The 25620-nt window shown below is 43.3% G+C and overlaps 1 protein-coding gene across 5 annotated transcripts in view; it reads left to right on the top strand.

Annotated features, from left to right (window-relative positions):
- The window catches only part of RNF40 (ring finger protein 40), a 713617-nt gene that overhangs the window by 379424 nt on the left and 308573 nt on the right, over nucleotides 1-25620 (top strand). For all 5 annotated transcript variants that reach the window (XM_044086638.1, XM_044086641.1, XM_044086639.1 and 2 more), the window contains one exon: nucleotides 861-996. In XM_044086638.1, the coding sequence (XP_043942573.1) occupies nucleotides 861-996 (136 nt within the window). The remainder of the gene's footprint in view (nucleotides 1-860; nucleotides 997-25620) is intronic.

Below are 25620 nucleotides of genomic sequence, written 5' to 3' on the forward strand. Positions count from 1 at the left end.
TCTCTTCCTCTCTGACTGTCACTTTCTGTCTCTCTCTCTTTCTGTCTCTTTCTCTGTGTCTCTCTGTCTGTGTGAGTGCATGTGTGTGTAACCATGCATATTTCTAATATACCAGCACCTGCACACAGTCCGTACTTCTGTAACTGTCCTCTCCATATTGGTATGTACACTTGGGCTCAGGGCATCTTAGAGGCATGTCAGTGCTCTAACACAATTTGTACTTCATACAGATTCCATGCTGACAATTACACAACCTTCATAAGCTGATGTTTATTTACCTTTTTGTAGATTAACTTTATATATTAAATATTTACATCTTTATATCCTTTGTTGGGAGAGAGCTTTCATAACGTTAACTGTTTTTTTCGTGATGAAAGCCATTTGAAGCCTGTGTTAATTTGTAGAAGTTGTGATAATTGCTGTTTTAAGTCTATGTTGAGTTGTAATTTTGTGTTGATACTCTGGTTTTGAAGCTTATCTTAATTGTACCACTTGTGTTACTGATGGTGTGTGATGCTTGAAGCCTGTGTTAATTTGTACCACTTGTGTGTTACTGGTACTTGGTCTGTTTTAATTTGTACAACTTTTATGTTACTAATACTTGAAGTCTGTGTTAATTTGTAGGAGTTGTGGGTTATTTTATACTCTGGTGATTAAAGCTTTCATTAATTTGTAAGAGTAGTGGGGTGAAGCCTGTGTTAATTTGTTGGAGTTGTGTGTTATTGATACTGTAATGTTTGAAGCCTGCGTTAATTTGTTGCCATTGTGCATTACTGATACTTGAAGCCTGTTAATTTTTGCCATTGTGTATCGTTACTGTGATGTTTGAATCCCTGTGTTACCATTGTGTGTTCTTCCAGAGTGATGAACTGAATCTGCAGAAGAAACTGCGCACTGAAGTTATTCAGCTGGAAGACACGTTGGCACAGGTCCGCAAAGAATACGAGATGTTGCGCATTGAATTTGAGCAGAACCTTGCAGCAAATGAGCAGGCAGGTGTGTGCATGTTTTCTTTTTTTTAAATTTAGTTGTGATATTTCCATAAGAAGCATCACTGCAGTGTGCTGCGGACCCTTACCTTTTTTGTGATATTTCCATAAGAAGCATCACTGCAGTGTGCTGCGGACCCTTACCTTTTTTGTGATTTTTCCATAAGAAGCATCACTGCAGTGTGCTGCGGACCCTTACCTTTTTTGTGATGTTTCCATAAAAAGCATCACTGCAGTGTGCTGCGGACCCTTACCTTTTTTTGTGATATTTCCATAAGAAGCATCACTGCAGTGTGCTGCGGACCCTTACCTTTTTTGTGATATTTCCATAAGAAGCATCACTGCAGTGTGCTGCGGACCCTTATCTTTTTTGTGATATTTCCATAAGAAGCATCACTGCAGTGTGCTGTGGACCCTTACCTTTTTTGTGATATTTCCATAAGAAGCATCACTGCAGTGTGCTGTGGGCCCTAACCTTTTTTGTGATATTTCCATAAGAAGCATCACTGCAGTGTGCTGTGGACCCTTACGTTTTTTGTGATATTTCCATAAGAAGCATCACTGCAGTGTGCTGCGGACCCTTACCTTTTTTGTGATATTTCCATAAGAAGCATCACTGCAATGTGCTGCGGACCTTTACCTTTTTTGTGATATTTCCATAAGAAGCATCACTGCAGTGTGCTGCGGACCCTTACCTTTTTTGTGATATTTCCATAAGAGGCATCACTGCAGTGTGCTGCGGACCCTTACCTTTTTTGTGATATTTCCATAAGAAGCATCACTGCAGTGTGCTGTGGACCCTTACCTTTTTTGTGATATTTCCATAAGAAGCATCACTGCAGTGTGCTGTGGACCCTTACCTTTTTTGTGATGTTTCCATAAGAAGCATCACTGCAGTGGGCTGTGGACCCTTACCATTTTTTTCAGCTTTCAGTGAAAGCTGAAGTTGGAGGAAGGCAACTAGTGTTAAGTTTTAGGATCTTCTGATAAATGTCTGCTCTTGTAACTGCATGCTCATGTCTATGCCTGACAAAAATGGGACCAAGGCATGATATTTGCTACACAAAGGCAAGATAGAATTACTGGTTAAAACAAAATAATAGTAAATATTTCTGTAGGAGCAATTTTTTTTTATCTTCAGTAAAAAATATATGACAGCTGAGAACACTTCAAAGCCTAGATTTAAAGGCATTGCAGATTTGAGTCATCACTTGTAAGACAGTCAAGGGTAAAGAAGATCAACAAATGGTGTCATGTTTTAGGCCAAAACTTCTTTGAACAACAGAAATCACATCAGAATATCGTCTCTCACTGTTTTGTTTTGGGATACAGCAAATTATACCAGCTTAGAATGGTGCAGTAGCATTATTTTGCAGAAAATCCCAGTGTGGTAAAACTGTATGTTAAATTTTCACCTCATGTTGTTGATCTTCATTCATTCCTTACTGATGGGTGTCGGTTCTGTCCTCGGAACTGAGTCGGCCTTATAACAAGCTTGTGCAAGCCAAAAAAAGTTTGTATTAAAGCTTAATGAAGGTTTTGCAGTTTTCCTTTAAGTTGCTCTTTGCTACTCTGTTTATTTAGAGTAGCCTTACTGTTTTGGCCACTTGTTGGATTGGCATAGAGTTACTTTCCTGCATCTTGTTTCCTGTCCCTCACTGATGACCACCATCTGATTCCATCTGTTGGTACTAGTTGGGTATTTGTAAACTGCTGTTGCTGGTAGGTATTTGTTTAGACTGAGGGTGACTTGACTATTCTCACATCATAGAAAAATCATAGCTGTCAGTTTCTGGGGTTTGCTACTTGGCTCTGATGGGTAATCTACTGGGGGGGTGGCATAAAGTCAGTTTGCAATTTTTTTGGCTGCATCAGTCATTCAGAGCTCATCTGCTAGAGAAACTCAAGTGGCTTGTGGGTAACTGGGTTCACACGTAACAGTTTTGGGGCACCAGAAAAAGGAGCCATGTACTACAGTGCCTCCTGTGTTTGCTTATTTTTTTTTTGGTGGGGGGCAACAGGTGTGTTTATAGCACCTTATGTAAATGTGCATCTGCTGATAGTTGTGTTTCTGACTTTGTGGTAACTGAGCTGTCAGACCAGTAGCTTTGGATGTGTTGGTACATTAAATGCAGTCACTTGTTTCAGAACACAATGTACACCTGCTCATTTTAATGTGTCATTTTGTAACCGTGCATATGGTATGACCATTAGTACTCTGTGAGGAGTGAAGTGTTAGTGTCTGTGTTGTGGTCATTGTTGGACAGGTTAGTGCAGTTACAGAATCAAAATACATTTTCTTGTCCAGCATCTTTTTGAGAGTAGCTAGTGGGATGCTCTCTTCATTTTGGATGCAGTTCATTGAGGAAGCCATAAGAAGAAAGGTGCCCTTACAAAGGACATGAGTAAGGTATACGTAGACATGTAGGACTTCCACTCTACTACTGCTTTCCTCAGTAAATAAGCTGCTACATCTCTGGACAAAATTAATGTTACAAGTTGGTAATAATCTCTGTGCTGTAGTGCTAGGTTTAATTCCTGCCAGTGTCATGTGAATACATTGTGACTAAGTAGGTCAGCTACCTAGCCCAAAGTACTTAGATTGCTCCTTATGGAAAAAGTAAATATTTCTTTGTAGTATTTACCTAATCAGCTAACCAGTTTAAAAAGAATGCAGGATGTCAACGTTTAATACCTGTGCTTTGATTTGCAGTATCATTAGGACTTATGGAAAAAAATGATAGATGCAAGCATCTGCTTTAAGGCAGAGAATGGAGGAGACGGGTAATAGGATGGCTGCTGTGGACTCAGTGCACCTACTCTGAAAGTACATTTAAATACGTTGTACATATTTCTGCATATGTGTGTTTTCATAAGTAAAATCGAGCTATCTTACTGACAGGTTTTCCTTAACAGAGTAGGAGAGCTGCAGTGACGCTGCCCTCTACATTGGCTATAAAAAGAGATCTCCGACACAAGCAACAGCCATACGATTAGCCTCGGCTAGTAACTAGCAGACAACTTTATGTTGTTTCCTCTCTCCACATAAGTTAAGCCTTGGCTACTAACCAGCAGACGACTTCATCTTGTTTCCCGTCTCCACATAAGATGAGCCTTGGGTACTTATCAGCAGACAGCTTTATCTTGTTTCCTGTCTCCACTTTGACAGTGTGATGGGACCATTGCTTCTTGTACAAACTGTAGAGCAGCCTGTCTCTTCCTGAGTACTTTGGTTGTCTGATAAGCCAGATTAGGGTTCTTTCCATTTCACCAATAGGCGCTGTGATGGCAGGTTGCTTCTTTTCTCTGATGAACTTGGCTGCTTAGTAGAACAGGAAGTGATTTCTTTCTTCTTCATTGATGACCTGGTTGCATTGTGAATCACTGGTTAAAAAGTGACTGATAACAGACAGTGTAATATATATCATGGGCTGACTGGTTTGTTCAGTCTGCCTACACATTTGCATGTGATTACTGTGTGTGTGTGTGTGTGTGTGTGTGTGTGTGTGTGTGTGTGTGTGTGTGTGTTTGGGTATGAGAGAAAGAGGGGGGAAATGCCTTAGTTAGGTTAGGCAGGATAGTGAACTTGCTCAGGCTGGATGGCAGGATAGTTAGTTAACTTGCTCAGGCTGGATGGCAGGATAGTTAGTTAACTTGCTCAGGCTGGATGGCAGGTTAGTTAACTTGCTCAGGCTGGATGGCAGGTTAGTTAACTTGCTCAGGCTGGTTGGCAGGTTAGTTAACTTGCTCAGGCTGGATGGCAGGATAGTTAACTTGCTCAGGCTGGATGGCAGGATAGTTAGTTAACTTGCTCAGGCTGGATGGCAGGATAGTTAGTGAACTTGCTCAGGCTGGATGGCAGGATAGTTAACTTGCTCAGGCTGGATGGCTGGATAGTTAACTTGCTCAGGCTGGATGGCAGGATAGTTAGTTAACTTGCTCTGGCTGGATGGCAGGATAGTTAGTTAACTTGCTCAGGCTGGATGGCAGGTTAGTTAACTTGCTCAGGCTGGATGGCAGATTAGTTAACCTTCTCAGGCTGGTTGGCAGGTTAGTTAACTTGCTCAGGCTGGATGGCAGGATAGTTAGTTAAATTGCTCAGGCTGGATGGCAGGATAGTTAGTTAACTTGCTCAGGCTGGATGGCAGGATAGTTAACTTGCTCAGGCTGGATGGCTGGATAGTTAACTTGCTCAGGCTGGATGGCAGGATAGTTAGTTAACTTGCTCTGGCTGGATGGCAGGATAGTTAGTTAACTTGCTCAGGCTGGGTGGCAGGTTAGTTAACTTGCTCAGGCTGGGTGGCAGGTTAGTTAACTTGCTCAGGCTGGATGGCAGGTTAGTTAACTTTCTCAGGCTGGTTGGCAGGTTAGTTAACTTGCTCAGGCTGGTTGGCAGGATAGTTAACTTGCTCAGGCTGGATGGCAGGATAGTTAGTTAACTTGCTCAGGCTGGATGGCAGGATAGTTAACTTGCTCAGGCTGGATGGCAGGTTAGTTAATGTACTTGCTCACGCTCAAACCCTGTACCTGGATTACAGGAGACAAGAGCCTGAACCCTCTACACCAACTACCAGATTGCTCACTTAGTCATCAAGGGTGCATTTCAAGGAATTGTGAGTTTCAATGGAAGAGAAGTTTACTATTGCTTTTGCTAGGTCTGTTTTCATTGTGCAGCTGTTGTGTTTAGCAATTAGCCATAATCAGTGTTTGTGCTATAAATTTTAAAAGCAGTGTCAGTAGCCCGACAGGTAGCGTACTTGCCTTTGGTGCAGAGGGCTGTGGGTTTTACTTCCACACCATGTAGATGAAGGGCTGATATTGTGGAAACTCCTTTAAGGGTGGATAGGGGTGCTGCACTCCTGTGTGTTTCCTCCTTTGGAAGATATGCCTTCTAACTGTGAACCTGTTGTCTGTTTGCCATCCATTCCCTTTTGCAGTATTATAAATTTACTAATTTTTTTTAATGTAACGTAGGCAATTTATTCTTCAACGGCAGCAGGCACTGAATTTGTAGATTAAACACTGAAATGCAAAGTTGTTCGCCAGCAGCAACCGCTTCATTAGTTATAGATCTCTTTAATGTGGACTTAATCTCTGCAGAAGCAAAAAGTCTGAATCTGAAAATCTGATTCTTCTGGAGATTAATCTTTTGCTTATTCAGCCGAGATTTCACCTCCTCTGGGATATGCTTCTGCAGAAGAGGAATCAAATGGAACAGATTCACCTGGAGAGGTAGAAAGTATTATGACCTGCTGCAGATGGACTCTACATCCCCATCTGCCATTCCTCCAGTTCTGCCAGCCTTCCTGGAAGCTTTTTCTGCAGCCTCCAAGTGCCGTGATTTGCCCTAATTCTCAACCTCCTGCCCCCAAAAGGCCAGACAGGTTTTGTAAAGTACCCGGGGATGCAAAATTTTTGTTTAAATGTCCCTCTGCAGACCCTGCAACAATCTCCGTATCTGCTGACAAGGCCTCCAAGATGCTGCCGTCCACTTCTATGCTCCACTCTGACAAGGAGAGCAAAGTTATGGAGAGATTTGGGAAGAAAGTTTACACATCAGCCACTTTGGCATTCAGAGCCATAAATTACCAGATCCATAGGCCAGCTACTCCTTGGCCCTCCTGTCAGATGCTGGTAAGCTACTTTTAGAGCTCCCAGACTGTCCTAACTAAGGCTCAGCTCTTCTCCATCCTTAACTCCTGTGTTCAGGTTACATGGCTTTCCATAAAGTGTAGTTATGATGCCATGGAGGCATCGGCTATGGTGGCGGCAGCATCTGGATCAGTTCCCAGGAGATGCTCCTAGCTCATATCCAACCTTTGCCTGATGAAATTAAGGCAAAACGCATGGATGCCCCCCTGGACAATAAGGCTGTATTTGGTACTTCTGCTTCAGAACTCTATAAATCCTTACAGGAAAAGGGCAAGGAGCTGCAAGACTTGAAGCACGTTTTTGTCTTCCTGGTCCATAGGTTTTAGAGAAACTACCCAGCCAAGACACCATTTGTTAGGAAGCCTTTCAGGCCCCAGTCCTCAAAGGGCAAAAGAGATGCAAGGAAACTAGTTTTCCTCTAAATCTACCTCCTCAACTCCTGCTACTCAGCAGCGGCCCTTTCAGGCAAAGCCAGGTAATCTGTGACCACCTACCTCCAGATGCCTAAATTCCTCTTTCCCTTCGCCTTTCCATCTCTCAGCTTGGAAACAGAAGACTCCCCCTTCCTTCAGGGGTATTCCACAACCTCTAAGAGAGCAACTAAAATTCTTTACCCACGTCATTTCCACTCTTCTCTTCTCTTCTAAGACACCATTTAGCAGGTACCACCTTCCCAAGTAGGAAAAGGGTTCCACTCCAGGATGTTCCTGGTTCCTATTAAAGATGATCCTTGGAGACCCATTCTAGATCTGTCCCATTTAAACACTTTCCTGATGGCTCCCACCTTTCTCATGTTAACTTTGCCCACTTTTCTTCCTCTCATCCTTCCTCAAGCATTTATGGTGTCCTTGGACATCAAAGCTGCCTATCTTCATATCCCCATTCACCCTCAATTCAGGAAGTATCTTTGCTTTGCTATTGTTCCTCACATTTTCAACTCTGTGCCTTATCTTTTGGGTTGTCTGTAGCCCCAAATGTCTTCACAAAATGCTTAGCTCCTGTCATAGCCTTCTGCAGGCTACAGGGCATACAACTATTCCCATACCTGGACGTTATTCTCCAGGCTTAGACTGCAGATATCCTTCAGGAGAATCTCTTCTTCGTGGTGTCGCTTCTGGAGGGTCTGGAATTCACTGTCAACTACCAAAAATCTACCTTGGTTCTTTCCCAATACCACATCTTCCTTGGATGCAGGATCCAGTCACACAGGATGCTATCCTCCCTTCCACTAGAAAAGGTTCTGTCCCTCACTTCTTACTTCCAGGCTCTATTACCCTTGCAGTCCCTGACTGCCATGGACTTCCTTCGCCTTTTGAGGTTTATGGCATCCACTATTCCCATGCTACCACTAGCCAAGTTTATACATGAGGAAATTTCAGTGGAACACTATGGGTGCAACACTGCCATTGTCTGGAGTTTATTCCCTTCCTTGCCTAAAAAAAAGGAGCTCTACTGCTGGCTCACGCAGGTTTCAAGGAATCCAGACTTACCCTTGCAGCCATCTCTTCCTATGGAGGAACTGTACATTGATGCTTCAGACGTGAGATGCGGAACAACCTTATCCTCATGGAGGGTCAGGGATGTATGGTCCCCCTCTCAGAAGAGCAACCTTATCCTCATGGAGGGTCAGGGATGTAAGGTCCCCCTCTCAGAAGATGGAGCACATCAGTATAAAGGAGTCAAAAACATTGATTTTTGCTTTTCAAATCTTCAAACCCTTTCTTCTCCCAGGGGCCCTAAAATTGTTTACAGACAATACCACAGTCCTCTGGTATGTCAACATGCAGGGAGGGACAGAGTCTTACCTGTTATGCAGACTGGCTCTGTAAGCATGGGAGTTAGCTTCCAAGAGTCAGCTAACCCTTCAGGCTGTTTTGCATACTCTCGTCTCAAAATGTTGTGGCGGACATATTGAGCAGGTCCATGACTCAGTCCCACGAATGGATGTTACACATGGGTGTGTTTCTGGACATGGTCCATTGATGGAGTACACCTCAGGTAGATCTCTTCGCTTCCCCCATGAACAGACAACTTCCCAAGTATTGTGCCAGAGTTCCAGATCCCCTGGCATGGAAGGTGGTCGCCCTGTCCTTCTTTTGGAAGGGGATGTTTCTATATGCATTCCCCCCTTCCCACTCCTCCAAAAGGTCATGTTGAAGATTCAGCAGGAATATCCAAAGATCTTGCTGGTGACTCCCTTTTGGTCAAGACAGCACTGGTTCCCCTTCTGCATTTAGCCAAGGGCAGTCACCACAAGATACCCCACAGAATGGATCTACTCACACAGGACAGGGAAACTCCTATAGACCCACAGATGTCAGCCATACAACCGACCCTGTGGGTGATAGGGTTTTGATTCCTTCAGACACCTTTTCTCAGATGTGCTGCAAGTTCTGGAGAAGGGCAGTAAACCCAATACTAGGAAATCCTACATTTACAAATGGAAAAGGTTTTCTATCTGGTGTCTTTCTAAGGACCTACAACCACTGCTGATGGATGTTCCAGTGGTTCTTTCCTACTGTGTAAATTATTGAAGAGTGGTCTGATCTGTCATACTCTTCAGTAAAAGCTCACTTGTCTGCCATATCAACATGTCTGCCTTTGTCTCCCCCTTTATCTTCCAGGCTGGGAGTTAAGCTTTTCTTAAAAGGCATCCTTCACGTTAGACCACCAAGGAAAGTAGTTTTTCTTCCTTGGGAGCTTAACTTTGTCCTACAAAAACTTACCCTGGCCTCTTTTGAGCCAGCAAGTTCTTATTTACAACATTGCACCTGGAAAACACTTCTCCTCATGGCTATTACTTCTGCTAGAATGGTTTCTGAATTACAGGCACTGATGTCTTATTCTCCCTTCACAGTTTTCCATAAGGATAGGGTTTTTTATGCACTAAGCTCTCCTCTATGCCCAAGGTCGTAAATGAGTTTTCACTCAAGTCCAGCAATCTTCCCACCTTTTTCCCCTTCTCCTCAGTCATCTAGTGAGAGGATCTTATATAGTCTGGATGTTCACAGGCAGCTCTGATATTACAAACCAACCAGGAAATCTGACTGCATTTTTGTGTCGTATCATCCAAGGGCCCTGGGTAAGCCTGTTTCCAAGCAGACTATTTCCACTTGATTTCCAAAACCATTTTTTTTGCGATGTGTCTCATGGGAAGACTCTCCCTTCACCAGTTTGGGCACATTCCACCAGAGCTGCATCTTCCTCTGGTGCTTTTTTCAAGGGTTTAGACACCTGTTCCATCTTGGAAGCAGCTCTCTGGAATTCTGTACATAACTTAATGAAACACTACAAGTTATTTACAGGTCCAGAGCTGCCTTCGTTAGGGCTATTTTGCAGGGGTTTGTGGCGAGTGCTACTGCTCTTCTGCCCAATTCTTCCTCTGCATGAGCTTTGGTATTCTTCGTCATGTTATGAATACTGCAGCATATGAATAGAAGGACATAGAAGAGTTGTGTAAGATCTTACCATCACCATAGATGTCCTTCTCTTCTATATGTTGCAGTATTATTTCCCCCCTTGCCTTCCCCCTGAGGCATGTTTCCTCACTGGGGATTAGGCTGGTGTTCTGCTTGTGGCATTCAGTTCCGAGGATTGGTATGTGCCAATGTCTGCTTTATACCCAGCGTGATTTTATGACTGACTTAGGATCTGTGCTATATGCAACGTCACACGTGTACTCTACAGTAGAGTTAGACTTTTGTATACTGGCCGGCCATACGAGTCAGCTGGCGGTGGACTCTCTCATGTTATGACTACTGCAACGTATAGAAGAGAAAGACAGCTATGGTTGTGGTAAGATTTTACACAAGTGTTCTTTTTGTTATTACTGGTTCATGTTTTGTTTCATTGCATACTGGAAAAATGTTCAAAACTACAAATTTAAAACACATTCTAACACCTAATTTCTAGGTGTTATCATTGATGACCAACTTAAGTTCGATCTCCATATTCAACATTGCTTTAAAAAGACACGCCAAAAGCTGCGTTTGCTGTACAGACATAATTCCTCACAAATGCATTGAGACTTTCCCTTGCACAAGCTTTTCTACTTCCCACACTACTCTTTGCAGCCCCTGTACTCACAAATCTCCAGTCCAACCTTTTGTCTAAACTAGAACTCGCCTGTAATAAAATAACAAGATTTGCCTCCAACCTACCTTATTCTACCCACCACTGCATTGCTCTAAGACTACAGTGGCTGGAATTTCATCACCAAATTCTAATACCCCAGCTTCTCATGGCACACACTGCCTTACATGAACCTTCCTCCTGTCCCATTCTGTCTACTCTAATCCAGTCTTACGCCCCTAACGGTGCCCTGTGTAGCTCTCAACAGCATCTACTGCATGTCTATAAACCCAACAAAAACCTTGGTAAAGTCCTCTACAGCTACTCTATAGCAAATGCGTGGAATAAGCTTCATTTAATTGTCTATCACTAACCATAAGTCCTTTAAAGTAACTCTGAAAGAAAGCCTCTACAAATCTTTGTCTGCCCATGCAGTGAGCCTACTTAACTTTCTGTTCCTATACAGTTTCATCCCTCTACGAGCTGACTTAATCTAACTTCCCTCTTTTACAACTTTGTATCCTATTCCTCTCACCTTCCTCTGCTGCTTCCTTATACTTTGCTAACAGTCTTCCATTAACTTTGTATCCTATTCCTCTGCTGTTTCCTTATACCTTGCTAACAGTCTTCCATTAACTTTGTATCCTACTCCTCTCACCTTCCTCTGCTGTTTCCTTGTACCTTTGCTAACAGTCTTCCATTAACTTTGTATCCTATTCCTCTCACCTTCCTCTGCTGTTTCCTTGTACCTTTGCTAACAGTCTTCCATTAACTTTGTATCCTATTCCTCTCACCTTCCTCTGCTATTTCCTTATACGTTGCTAACAGTCTTCCATTAACTTTGTATCCTATTCCTCTCACCTTCCCCTGCTGTTTCCTTATACGTTGCTAACAGTCTTCCATTAACTTTGTATCCTATTCCTCTCCCCTTCCTCTGTTGCTTCCTTATACTTTGCTAACAGTCTTCCATTAACTTTGTATCCTATTCCGCTCACCTTCCTCTGCTGCTTCCTTTTACTTTGCATTACTCCCTGAGCTTCCTGAACTTGCTGTCTGTTCACTGGCCTTTCACACAGGGTTTTAATTCTCTGTATATATTACAGGTCTTAAAGGGCCTACTATTCCTATTGCTTGAGCCACCCTGTGACCTCTGTTCTTATGTTTTTCTTTTTCTCTCTATTATGATGTATATGTATATATTGTACAATATTTAGTATGTTGTTGTCTGCTTGCTGCCTCTGTCATTGTTGTACCTTGTGCAATTCATGCTTAGTATTAATTCAACTTACTCATTGTAATTAATTTTTGTGACGTCCGTTACTATTTGCATTCTTGTATTATTTGTATTACTTTGGAGATTTTCTCCTCGGGTCTCTGCTGAAAAAGGCTTTTTGCCCAGTCAGACTAACCCAGTTAAGAAATGTCAAATAAGTAAACAAGTGGTGCCTTGTTATACAAGTAATATGCTTGATTTACCTCAGTGGATTCTGTTTGGGCATCCTGCAGAGTTCTACAGCAGCAGAAAGAAGAGAGAGAGAGAGAGACTGCTTGATTATAACTACCTATTTTTGCTCTGTTTAGCTAATTTTGCGTGCTGCACTTTATTACAGCTGTTTTACAAGCTTTTGTATCTAATTTAACTGCTTTTTTTTACTGATTTTGCCTACTGCATTTTATTGAATTGTTTTTTCAACTGCTTGTACTGTTAAAGGTTACACACTCAAGTGCACTAGCTTTTTAGAGCCTTACATGTGTATTTTGCTACTGCATTTACAGTTTTTCTTGCTTCTTTAACAAATAAAACCCAAAATTAACCCCCCAAAACATCCTGTCTACTTGCTCGATGTTCTTCGTGTTTCACTGTTGCAGTCACTACATTTGGGTTGTCTGCTTGCAGTAGCCCTTAGTCGGCCTGATTAACAAAGTCTTGGGTCCTGCATAGGCTGCTGTCCCTTCTTCCATGACGTCAGGTCGTCAGGGGTATAAAACATGCAGCTGATGCCATTACATCAGTCTTTCTTGCTGTGCGGTGCCTGAAGCAGAAGCAGTTCGCAAGTGCCGGTCGGACAACTCCTGAAATTTTTGTATTCGAATTTCAGAACCAAAGTCTTCAACTAAAGCTAAGTACCCCATTAGGGAAACTTTTTCTTGCTCCTTACCGATGTCAGTAAAAGTTAATAATTGCATTACTTGTGGAAAGCAAATACCTCATAAAGATTTTCATTCGTACTGTATTCCTTGCCTAGGCCCTAACCATGACATACCTTGCTGTCGGTTTTGTGCTTTATTTAATCAGTGCACAGTCCGTCGGTATATTTTTGCCACTAAATATTTTGGTTCTTAGTTTAATTATCCAGAAATGTCATTGGTTAGCATCCAACTACCGTGATTTTGAAAAAACACAAAGATAAGAGACAGGCCATCGAGGTCCAAAACTGCCGACGACGCTTCTCCTAAGCCAGTCGCCAGTTTGCCGGTACTCAGTGAGGTGCTTTCGCAACCCCTGATACCCGCTACTTCTGATTTGCAGGCCTCTATTGAGACCCATTTGGAGTCCGGTATGCTGCGAGATGCTTCAACTATGGAACCCGCGGATGTCTCTACCTTGGATGGGTCTGGAGCTGCTGTGCAGGCACTGGCTTCTGAGGGTCTATTCAGGCCTACAGACTTGCATATTAAACCGATGCCTCCTTCTTCATTTAGGCCTAAATCTTGAACCATGCCCAAAAAACTGACGCCCAGGCCTCATGCTCAGGCCTCTATGCCTAAAAAAACAAATGATAAGAATGGTTGAAGATCTTATAACTCTAATCAGGGGAAGCCAACCTCCCCCTTCTAAGAAACCAAGGACTGAAGTTGTTTATGAATCTTCTGACCAGGATTCTGATTTTTCTGATTCTTCTGATGATCTGGATTTGCCCTTATCTACTTATGAGGATTCTGATGCAGAGGACTCTATTCCCTCTGCTTCCCCTCCAGAGGATTTTTCTTTTGGTGAAACCTTACATACTCTAAGGGAGCATTTCCACTGGGAAAGCCAGGATTTTTCTGATTCAAAAAAGAGGTTTAGGGATTTCTTACTCCTGCCTCAGCATAGGTCTTTAGCTGTTCCTCCTGTACTAGACATTGTTGATGATGCTTTTTCGGAATCTAGTTTGGCCCCTGATTCTTTGCCTCCTGCTGCCAGAAAACCTGACAGACATTACAGGGTCCCTGATTCACACAAATCAGGGAGTAGTAAGACTTCCCCTTATGGAAAACTGTCTCAATGACTTGCTTTTAAAACTTCCAAGCACTTCCCAACTGAATGCTCCTTTAGGCGGAAAGGTTGGTTTGCAGACCAGAAATTGGGAACTCATTACCCAGGACAAATGGGTTTTAAATCTAGTGTCCCAAGGATACAGATTTCACTTACACACCTTACCAACACCAAGCAGGTGGCCAGACCTACCCCCAAATCAGTGGCAGAGGCCCAAAATCAAGTACTCTCTCTGTTAAGCATGGGGGCATTTCAGTTGGTACCAGAAGAGGAAAAGGACAAGGTTTCTATTTGAGACTTTTTCTAGTACCCAGAATAGGCAATACATGGCGTCCTATCCTGGACCTTTCTACTCTAAATACCTTTTCTGGTGATTCCAAAATTCAAGATGCTGACTCTTCACCAGCTGCTTCCTATGCTAGGCAAAGATGCATGGTTGGCAACACTGGACTTAAAATAGGCATACTTGCACATCCCTGTCAGGTAGTCTTGCAGAAGATACCTATGCTTCAAAGCAGGCTACATGCACCATCAGTTCTCTGCACTGCCCTTTGGCTTCTCTACTGCGTCCAGGGTATTCACAAAGTGCCTAGCTCCAGTCATTGCATTCTGCAAGCAAAGAAATATTCGAATATATCCATACCTGGACGATTGTCTAATTTAGGCAGAAAGCCAGCACATACTTTTGAATCATCTGGCCTTTGTTCAAAGGGTACTGACTTGTCTGGGGTACACCATAAACGAAAAGAAATCGCACCTGGTACCCTGTCAACAAATTATATTCCTGGGAGTAAGCTTGAATACAGCTTCCCAGATGGCTTTCCTCATGCCAGAGAAACGTACTCATTTGACAACCTACTTTAAACAACTGGACACAAAAACCCAGTTATCTGCAGGGCAAATACTGCAAACCTTGAGGTTCATGTCCTCCTGCATTCTTCTAATTCCATATGCAAGGCTGCATACGAGGAGACTGCCATGGTATCTCAAAAGCCTATGGTGTCAACATTCACAGGATGTAGAAGCTGTGATTCCTATCACACTTTGCCTATGCCTAGAGTTCCCTTGGTGGGCAGAGGCCTGCCACCAAAACAAGGGTCTACCATTCACACTACCCCCTGCCACCCAAACCTTAACAACAGACGCATCAGACTATGCATGGGGATGCTCACCTAGCAGGGAAGTGCATTCAGTGCAAATGGAACCCAAGTCAAATGCACCTAAACATAAATCAAAAGGAAATGTTAGCTGTACCACCTTCAAGGACCACATTCTTCCAGGACAACTAATGGTAAAGACTGACAACACCATGGTCATGTGGTACATAAACAAGCAGGGGGGGTACACACAATCTTTACCCTCTCTGCAGACCAATCATGGCATTGGTGGAACACAGCCTTGAGCTGCCAAGTGAATCTACAAGCTCAATTCCTACCAGGAAAACTAAATACATTGACAGATGGACTAAGCAGAAACATCATGGACCCACACAAGTGGAAACTGGAACCAAGGATTTTCAACATGTTGACAAGCAAATGGGGGAGCCCAGATATAGACCTGTTTGCCTCCCCCCAGAACCATCAATTGGACAAATTTTGCACAAGGATTCCCCACAAATTAGCTTGAAAAGTGGATGCTCTATCCTTCAGCTGGAAAAACCTATCAGTTTATGCCTTTCCTCCTCTGCCTCTGCTCTCCAAGGTACTACTAAAGATCAAACAGGACAAGCCAAGGACGGTTTTAATTGCATCAGACTGGCCACGCCAACACTGGTGTACCCACTCCTGCGCAGTGCGTCTCGCTTGGCCCCATGGCACCTGCCTCAGACTCCTTCCCTGTTGTCTCAGCAGGGGAACCAGATTCTGCACCCTCAGCTGCAAACTCTGAACCTAGCAGCCTGGCTAATTACGTAATCTCTCCTTTACTACCCCTCAGTAAATCAGTGAATGGATATCATTTTAGAGGCTAGGAGGACTAGTACTAGAAAATCTTTTGCTGCAAAATGGAAAAGATTTTGTACCTGGAACCAATCTCAAGGGATGAGCACAGCAGTGCCCAATTTACCTCAGATTCTACAATATTTGACTGAGATACTTCATAAAGGCTTGTCCTTTTCCTCCATCAAAATTCATGCCTCAGCCATTTCAGCTCATTATAGCACAGAGGCTCCCCTCTTCTCTCACCCACTGCTCAAGCAGTTCAGCATAGGGGCCAAAAATTTAAGGCTACCGAGGAGAGCTGCAACTCCAGCCTGGGACCTTAACTTTGTCTTGCAGAAACTCACTCTTCCTCCTTTCAAGCCAGCTGCTACTGCAGATTTAAAATTCCTTTCCTGGAAAGCAGCTTTCCTTTTAGCAATTACTTCTGCAAGAAGGGTATCTGAGTTACAGGCCCTTATGGCAGTGGAGCCTTTCATCATCTTTCATGCAGACAGGGTGTCCCTAAGAACCAATCCCTCCTTCATGGCCAAAGTGGTATCCAGTGTGGCTCTTAATCAGTCCATTAATTTGCCTACCTTCTTTCCTAACCCACAGAACAAAGGGGAACGGATACTGCACTCCTTAGATGTGCACAGACAACTTAGATTCTACTTGGACAGGACTAAACCTCAAAGGAAATCTGAAAAACTGCTGGTGGCATTTGCTGCAGGGACAGAGGGGAAAGCTATTTCAAAGCAAACCATTTCAAAATGGATAGACCACTGCATTCATTTCTGCTATAAGCACAATGGAAAACCTATCCCACAGGGCATCAGACCCCATTCAACCAGGGCTGCATCTACCTCTACAGCCTTTCTCAGGGGCATCCCTACAAGGGACATCCTAGAAGCTGCTACCGGGAGTTCTGTACATACTTTCACAAAGCATTATCATTTGCCAGTTTTCTCTAAATCCAGAGATGGTTTTGCCACTGCAGTCTTGCAAGGCCTTATAGCTGGTCCTAATTCTATTTAAATTCCTCCTTCCAAACTTAGCTTTGGGAATCTACCCAAATGTAATGACTGCAACAGTGAAACACTAAGAACATAGTACAGTTGTGTACACTTACCATAAATGTAGATGTTCGAGTGTATTCACTGTTACAGTCCTGGTTACCCTCCCTACAGCCCCCTTTCTTCTTTTGGCTATACCTCTGTTCTCACTTACTATGCTCAAAAAGCTTTTTGGTCTATTTGCTTTTTTGTTGGAGGTATATCCTTGTATTATAGATTTAATTGCTTCCCATTAGGGGGGCATCTGACATCTGGGGCATGAAAAAGTCATGTAATGGCGTCAGCTGCATGTTTTATACCCCTGACGACCTGACGTCATGGAAGAGGGGACAGCAACCGACGCAGGACCCAAGACTTTGTTAATCAGGTTGACCGAGGGCTACTGCAAGCAGATAACCCAAATGTAATGACTGCAACGGTGAATACACTTGAACATCTACATTTATGGTAAGTGTACACAACTGTACTTTTCCCGCCTTTTTCTTAAACTAGAATAGTCCAGATCTCAGATTTGCTGATTTCAGGACTGTATTGTGTGTTTCGAGTTGTCCAGACCTTGCTGAGATAGAAGGAAGTCTGCTTATCAGTGGGTGTGGTAAGCTCTGAGCAGCCATCTGTTGCTAGAGGAGTGGTTTCCAACTCAGGAATTGTTTTTTATTGGCTGTTTTGGGCTGCTTCTATCCCTTTCAACTTTCTGACTTAAAAACCTATGTTTGCGCATCCGGGTAGGGTACCTTAAAGTCTGCTCTTGAAATTTTCCCTTAGATCTTGCTAGCCTTCAACTCTGAGCATTCAAATCAGACCTCAAACCCAGCCTTGCTCATAATGTCTTGCAGCTGTTATTGTAAGCACACCAACTGCTAGTAGCACTAAAGCCATGCTGTTATTGTAAGCACATCAACTGCTAGTAGCACTAAAGCCATGCTGTTAGTGTAAGCATACCAACTGCTAGTAGCACTAAAGCCATGCTGTTACTGTAAGCATACCAACTGCTAGTAGCACTAAAGCCATGCTGTTATTGTAAGCACGCCAACTGCTAGTAGCACTAAAGCCATGCTGTTATTGGAAGCATACCGACTGCTAGTAGCACTAAGGCCATGCTGTTATTGGAAGCATACCGACTGCTAGTAGCACTAAGGCCATGCTGTTATTGGAAGCACACCAACTGCTAGTAGCACTAAAGCCATGCTGTTATTGGAAGCATACCGACTGCTGGTAGCACTAAGGCCATGCTGTTATTGGAAGCATACCGACTGCTAGTAGCACTAAGGCCATGCTGTTATTGGAAGCATACCGACTGCTAGTAGCACTAAGGCCATGCTGTTATTGGAAGCACACCAACTGCTAGTAGCACTAAAGCCATGCTGTTATTGGAAGCATACCGGCTGCTAGTAGCACTAAGGCCATGCTGTTATTGGAAGCATACCGACTGCTAGTAGCACTAAGGCCATGCTGTTATTGGAAGCACACCAACTGCTTGTAGCACTAAAGCCATGCTGTTATTGTAAGCATACCAACTGCTAGTAGCACTAAAGCCATGCTGCTGTTGTAAGCATACCAATTGCTGTAGCACTAAAGCCATGCTCTTATTGTAAGCATACCAACTGCTGTCGCACTAAAGCCATGCTCTTATTGTAAGCACACCAATTGCTAGTAGCACTAAAGCCATGCTCTTATTGTAAGCACACCAACTGCTAGTAGCACTAAAGCCATGCTCTTATTGTAAGCACACCAACTGCTAGTAGCACTAAAGCCATGCTCTTATTGTAAACACACCAACTGCTAGTAGCACTAAAGCCATGCTCTTATTGTAAGCATACCAACTACTAGTAGCACTAAAGCCATGCTCTAATTGTAAGCATACCAACTACTAGTAGCACTGAAGCCATGCTCTTATTGTAAGCATACCAACTACTAGTAGCACTAAAGCCATGCTCTAATTGTAAGCACACCAACTGCTAGTAGCACTAAAGCCGTGCTCTAATTGTAAGCATGCCAACTGCTAGTAGCACTGAAGCCATGCTCTTATTGTAAGCACACCAACTGCTAGTAGCACTAAAGCCATGCTCTTATTGTAAGCACACCAACTGCTAGTAGCACTAAAGCCATGCTCTTATTGTAAGCATACCAACTACTAGTAGCACTAAAGCCATGCTCTAATTGTAAGCATACCAACTACTAGTAGCACTGAAGCCATGCTCTTCTTGTAAGCATACCAACTACTAGTAGCACTAAAGCCATGCTCTAATTGTAAGCACACCAACTGCTAGTAGCACTAAAGCCATGCTCTAATTGTAAGCATGCCAACTGCTAGTAGCACTGAAGCCATGCTCTTATTGTAAGCACACCAACTGCTAGTAGCACTAAAGCCATGCTGTTATTGTAAGCACACCAACTGCTAGTAGCACTAAAGCCATGCTGTTATTGTAAGCACACCAACTGCTAGTAGCACTAAAGCCATGCTGCTATTGTAAGCACACCAACTGCTAGTAGCACGAAAGCCATGCTGTTATTTGCAAGCACACCAACTGCTAGTAGCACTAAAGCCATGCTGTTATTGGAAGCACACCAACTGCTAGTAGCACTAAAGCCATGCTGTTATTGTAAGCACACCAACTGCTAGTAGCACTAAAGCCGTGCTGTTATTGTAAGCACACCAACTGCTAGTAGCACTAAATCCGTGCTGTTATTGGAAACACACCAAATGCTAGTAGCACTAAAGCCATGCTGTTATTGTAAGCATACCAGCTGCTAGTAGCACTAAAGACATGCTGTTATTGGAAGCATACCAACTGCTAGTAGCACTGAAGCCATGCTGTTATTTTAAGCACACCAACTGCTAGTAGCACTAAATCCGTGCTGTTATTGTAACACACCAACTGCTAGTCGCACTAAAGCCATGCTGTTATTTAAGCACACCAACTGCTAGTAGCACTAAATCCATGCTGTTATTGTAAGCACACCAACTGCTAGTAGCACTAAAGCCATGCTGGTATTGTAAGCACACCAACTGCTTGTAGCACTAAAGCCATGCTGTTATTGTAAGCACACCAACTGCTTGTAGCACTAAAGCCATGCTGTTATTGTAAGCACACCAACTGCTTGTAGCACTAAAGCCATGCTGTTATTCTGCTAGTAGCACTAAAGCCATCCAACAAGGAAACAAAAACAGCTTCAGTACTTAAAAGGAAGCAAAACAGCTCCAGTACTTAAATAACTAAGTACCTGTCCAGGCATGTCTAAAGGTCAGTTCACTGCACTTTCTCCTATTAAACTGGTCATCGTGAGCCAATGTAACAGTTGCCTCATGTACACAGACAACTCTCTCCTCCTACCTCCAAACACATCCACTTGTGAGAGATGCATGTACATAGCCAATCTAGAAGCCACGCTCTCTCAAATCCAGACTGGGCTAGCCAGTCAAGAAGAGAAGGTAGACAATAACATCATACCTCACAGAACACATAGCCCCCCGGATCACACACCACCACACCTGTCACATAGTAACACAAAACACACACCCACTTTTGCAGAGGCTCGCAACAAAAATCTGCCCAGACAACAAAGACCTCCAAGGCAGAAATGCAAGCAACCATCTAATCCAAACCCCCCCCCCCCATGACTCATAGCCCACATAAACAGTGTGCCACTCAGCCTACGTCCCTAGGGCAAAACATTTTATCCAATACCACTAGTCATAGGTGACTCAATAGTAAGGCACACTGACTCGCTAGGTTGAATAAGGAGAAGGTTACTGTCAGCTGCCTGTCAGGTGCCAGGACTCGCCACGTAATCCATGCACTTGGGTCTCCACAACAAGCATAAGTCTGACTCTGTCATTGTCCATGTTGGTGTGAACGACCTAAGACCTACCTCCCTGGACTACATGAAAAGAAACATGGAGGAGCTCTTGGATCTTGTAGCCCAGGCAGGTATGACCCTAGCCCTGAGTAGCATCCTACCGTCGCCTAGAATGATACCACAGTACAAACAAAAAAAAATGATTAACTTCAACAGTTGGCTAAGTTTTTGGTGTTATTCAAAGGGGGATCCAGTATCTGTTTGCCTGGGATGACATGATAGACAGACCTCGATGCTTTGCCAGAGATAGCCTGCATCTGTCACCCCTGGGATTCCGGATACTGGCTAAGGCTCTTGCCACCCCTATAATGCCTTTTTTTAGGCAATGCCCTGAAGACAAATTTCCCACTATATAAACTGCAAGCAAATGTACCCTGAGGGTTATGTTACTCAGTGATAGAAGCCTAAATCTCAAAATGCACTCGCTTGAGTCACTCCTTAAACTGGAGAACATTGACCTCTGTGCAGTAACAGAGACCTGGTTCAAGGCTTCGGAGAGTACCCCAGCGCTATCAGGCTACACTGCATATTGCATCTTTTGGCCCCTAAATCTGAACCAAAGCCCTAAAGGAGGTGGACCGCAGCCCCAAAAATGGTAGTGTATCCATCTTCATAAAGGATACACACCTCCAGACTGGTTGCCCAACATAATGCGTCCGAAATACTACAGGTATAACTAAGACTGGATAAAACTGCAGTCCAGATTGTAGCCTGCTATAGATCCCCCACAATGTCCCAAGACTCCCAGTCCGCATTCCTGAACACTCTGGAAAGCATTAAGGTTCAGCCTAATACCCTTATACTGGGAGACTTTAACTACTCCTCCATTAGCTGGGAGAATTACTCCTGTTCCAACTCCTGTGCCCAACAATTTCAGGAATTAATTAATTCCAATGCCCTGGACCAACTCATTCTCACCCCTACCAGAGGTAGAAACATTCTCGACCTGGTCATTACAAACTTTGGGGGATCGCTGCTCTACACCAGTAATCAACTCCTCCCTGGTGAGATCTGACCACAAGTTAATCAAAGTTGATATCCAAATCCCATCCTCACCTCCGGTGAAGGAAACCACAGTGAAGAACTTCTCCAAAGCCAATTTTGAGCTTCTAAAGGCAGAAGTGTCAAACTTCACGTCATCCGTGCAAATGGGGAATGGTTGTACGGCTGCTGAATCGTATACCAAGGCGCTGTATGAGCATTTACACAAGTGCATGGATCAGGCCATACCAAACAGAACCAAGATCCTGTTCTCCAAAAAAAAGGAAGCCAATCTGGTGGTCCCCTGCCATTACAAAACTATACAGCAGAAGGAAAAATGTGTTGCAGAAAAGGGTAAAGGCCCAAGACTGGAAAAATTCCCTTGCAAAAAACTGAGATGCCTCATCAAAACCTCCAAAGCTAGCTATGAAAACAAAATTGCTACAGATGCTAAAGATAACCACAAGGCCTTCTTTAGCTGTGTCAAGAGTCTGGATAATAATAATAAGTGCTCTGAGCTATTGCATAATGGCACCACTTTTAATGAACCAACAGATATTGCCAATATCTTGGCCGACAGGTGCCGTGCAAACTTCACCCCCCCTTCACCCCCTAAAGGGCCCATCCCAATACCCGGGGAATGCCATATCCCTGATATCATGGCTGCACAGGTAAAAGCTGTACTATCCAAAGCCAAAAATACAGCTTCCATAGGACCTCATAATAAACCTGGCTCTGTTTTACATGAAATATAAGGGGAACTGGCACCACACTTGAGTGACCTGTTCAACCACAGCCTCACTTCAGACTGTTCCCACCGAATGGCGCACCGCCACAGTCATTCCACTCCACAAAGGAGGAGGGACTACCGCCCCATCAGCCTAATGAGCATGATCTGTAAGACCATGGAACCCATCATTATGGACCTCATAAACAGGGATATAGGGAACCTTCAAACCCTGCAACCCTTGCAGTTTGGGTTTGTAATGGGTAGATCATGTCTGCTCAACCTGATAGACTTCATTGAATCTGTCACCAGAGCAGTCGATGAAGGCAAGGTAATCCATACAGCCTACCTCAATCTAGCCAAGGCCTTCAACACTATCCCCCACTCAGGGATCATTGACAGACTAACCTAGGCATTTACCCCTGCATCATAAGATGGGTTGCTAACTGGCTCATGGACAGAACCCATGTGGTGAAAGTAACAGACTCCAAGTCTGACTTCTGGGCAGTTACAAGCAGAGTCCCACAGGGATCTCTCCTGGGTCCTCTCCTGTTTGGTATCTACTTCTCTGAAGTTCAGGCCAACACCAAGGAACTCTGGTTAACAAAATTCACAGATGACTGCAAACTGGGAGCTGTTATTCTCAAGCTCATGTAGACATCCTACAAAAAGGCCTCACAAACACCAACGACTGGTGCCAGAACCATGGTCTTAAGCTCAATGCTAAAAAGTGCATCGTCATCCCCTTCAGGAAAAACACTGTGCCTATGAACTACCACATTGATGGTAGCCCTCTCAACTCTCAAGGTGTGATAAGAGATGTGGGAACACAGGTAGATAGCAACCTCTCCTTCAACAACCTAGTGGCCACAGTAGTTCGGAAGTTCTATGTGGCACACCTAATTACAAAAGACTTCTCATTCAGGAAGAAAGGAGTCATAATCCCCCTCTACTCATTCCTCATTAGACCCATTATAGAGTAAAATGCCCCATTCAACATGTACCTCACTAGACACCTACAGTAACTGGAGAGGCCTCAAAAATTCCTCACAAAGAGGATCCTAGGTCTCGAACACATGCCCTATAGAGACAGACTTAAACCCCAGCTATACTCAGTCTCATATCGCCTACTTAGAGGCGATTTCTGCTTGACCTACAAAGCCATGTCTGACCCAGTTTTGCTAGACATGCTTTATCTGAAAAAGTCTCAGTCCCTCTGCACCACGTGCTCCAAAGACCTGAACCTCATCACCACAATAAACAGAACCTGCTGGAGGGACAGGTTCCTAACCCAGAGACTTCCCATACTCTGGAATAAAGTCCCCATTCATGTCAAGCAGAGCACTTTACTAGCCCTCTTCAAGAAAAATCTTGACGAGTGGATGGGTAACAGAAAATTCACTCCGGGAATCAGTTCAACAGCCTTGCTTGATAGGGGCACAAAGAACTAATGACGGGCAACAAGACAACTGGAAATATAAGATTGACTAAAAAAGGCCCAAACTTCACCAAACCAGTAAAAAAATGTAGAAATTAACCAAACTTCAACATGAATAAAATACTATTATTTTTATTAGTTGAAGCACATCACATAAGCGCTTTCATCTCTCATGGAGACTTCTTCAGATAAAATACACTCACATTCATCATCTTTTTTTATAAACTAGCTGAAGTTCATCAACCAGTCATGAAATGCTAGTAATTAAAAAAATCCCCTATGTTAAAAGTTGTACAAAGCACCTATTCCAATCACAAGTACTTGCAAAAACAATTTCCAAAACAGAATAAACTATGAAACAAAAATACATAAAAATCATATTGAATTCCTTTAAAATTTATGTTAACAAATCTGCTTTTTCACTCAGTATTGGTTTGAGAGATAAGACTGCGGTGGTGGTGCTGCGGTAGCATTGTCGCCTCACAGTAAGACGAGGTCTTGTTCGATTCTCAGCTAGAGCGTCGTCCGTGTGGAGACATGAGTGAATGGGCGTACCTTCATTGAAGGTTGTGCATCAGGGCCGGCAACTCGGCACGTAAAAATCTACTGCCAATCATTAGCGGACCAGAGTTCCGCTGTGGCGACCCCTAACCGGGAAAAGCCGAAAGACTCAACATGAGTTTGAGAGATACTTGGTCATTCAGACCTGGGAGGATGATGCATTTAGTTGCAACTGCCAGACAAGTTCTCTTTTTAACAAATGTCTTTGCCAATCACCACCCCTGGAATGAGTCTGCACATTTTCCAGTATACCAAAGCTGAACTTAACAAAATTACTACACACAACAGAGTGCCTGTGCAATGCATTAACTTCCCCTTTCTTCCTGATCTCATAAAGGTGCTCATAAATTCTTGATTTCAAAGCTCTGTCTGTCTTTCCAGCATAGTATCCTGAGTAATTGTCACACTTAGCTAGGTACACTAGTTTGTTGGTATTACAATTCCATTTCACGAAGGAAACCTTGGTGTGCAAAACATTGTCCAAAAACATTGTTTTCTCTTTCATAATGTACACACCATATGCACAACTACCACAAGATGTGGTACCAGTACCAACATTTTTGTCTGTTTAACATTTTCTAAGATATGTTTAAAGTTCCTACCAGTTTTGCTTACAGAAAGGGGTTCAGGCCCAACCAACTGGGAAACTTCATTATTTACCTTAAAAATACTCCAGTTCTTCTTTATAAACTTCCCTAATCTCTTGGGAGTAAACATTGTGTTCCAATACTAGGGCTTTTTTGTATTTACTGTCTCCCTCGTTCCTATTTTGATTAGTAAAATCCATCCCTAACGGGTGGATACTTGGTACCCCAACATTTCCTTACTTCTTCAAAAATACTATCCACCATCTTCTGGGGATACTTCCTTTCTATAAACATTTTCTTCAGTATGTCAAACTCTTGGTCCAGTTCTTTAATATCAGAGGTCATTCTTGCCACCTGTATTGCCTGACCCTTTACCAGTCCTTTCTTCTGATGGTACGGATGGTTGCTACTGTAGTGCAGGTATGCATTACAAAAAGTTTCTTTCCTGTAAAGGTTGAAAATTAATTTGTTGTGCAGTTGGGAAATCTTAACATCCAAGTAA

This window comes from Protopterus annectens, chromosome 10.part0 (assembly GCF_019279795.1).
Source record: "Protopterus annectens isolate FY-2018-M chromosome 10.part0, PAN1.0, whole genome shotgun sequence".
NCBI lineage: Eukaryota > Metazoa > Chordata > Ceratodontiformes > Protopteridae > Protopterus > Protopterus annectens.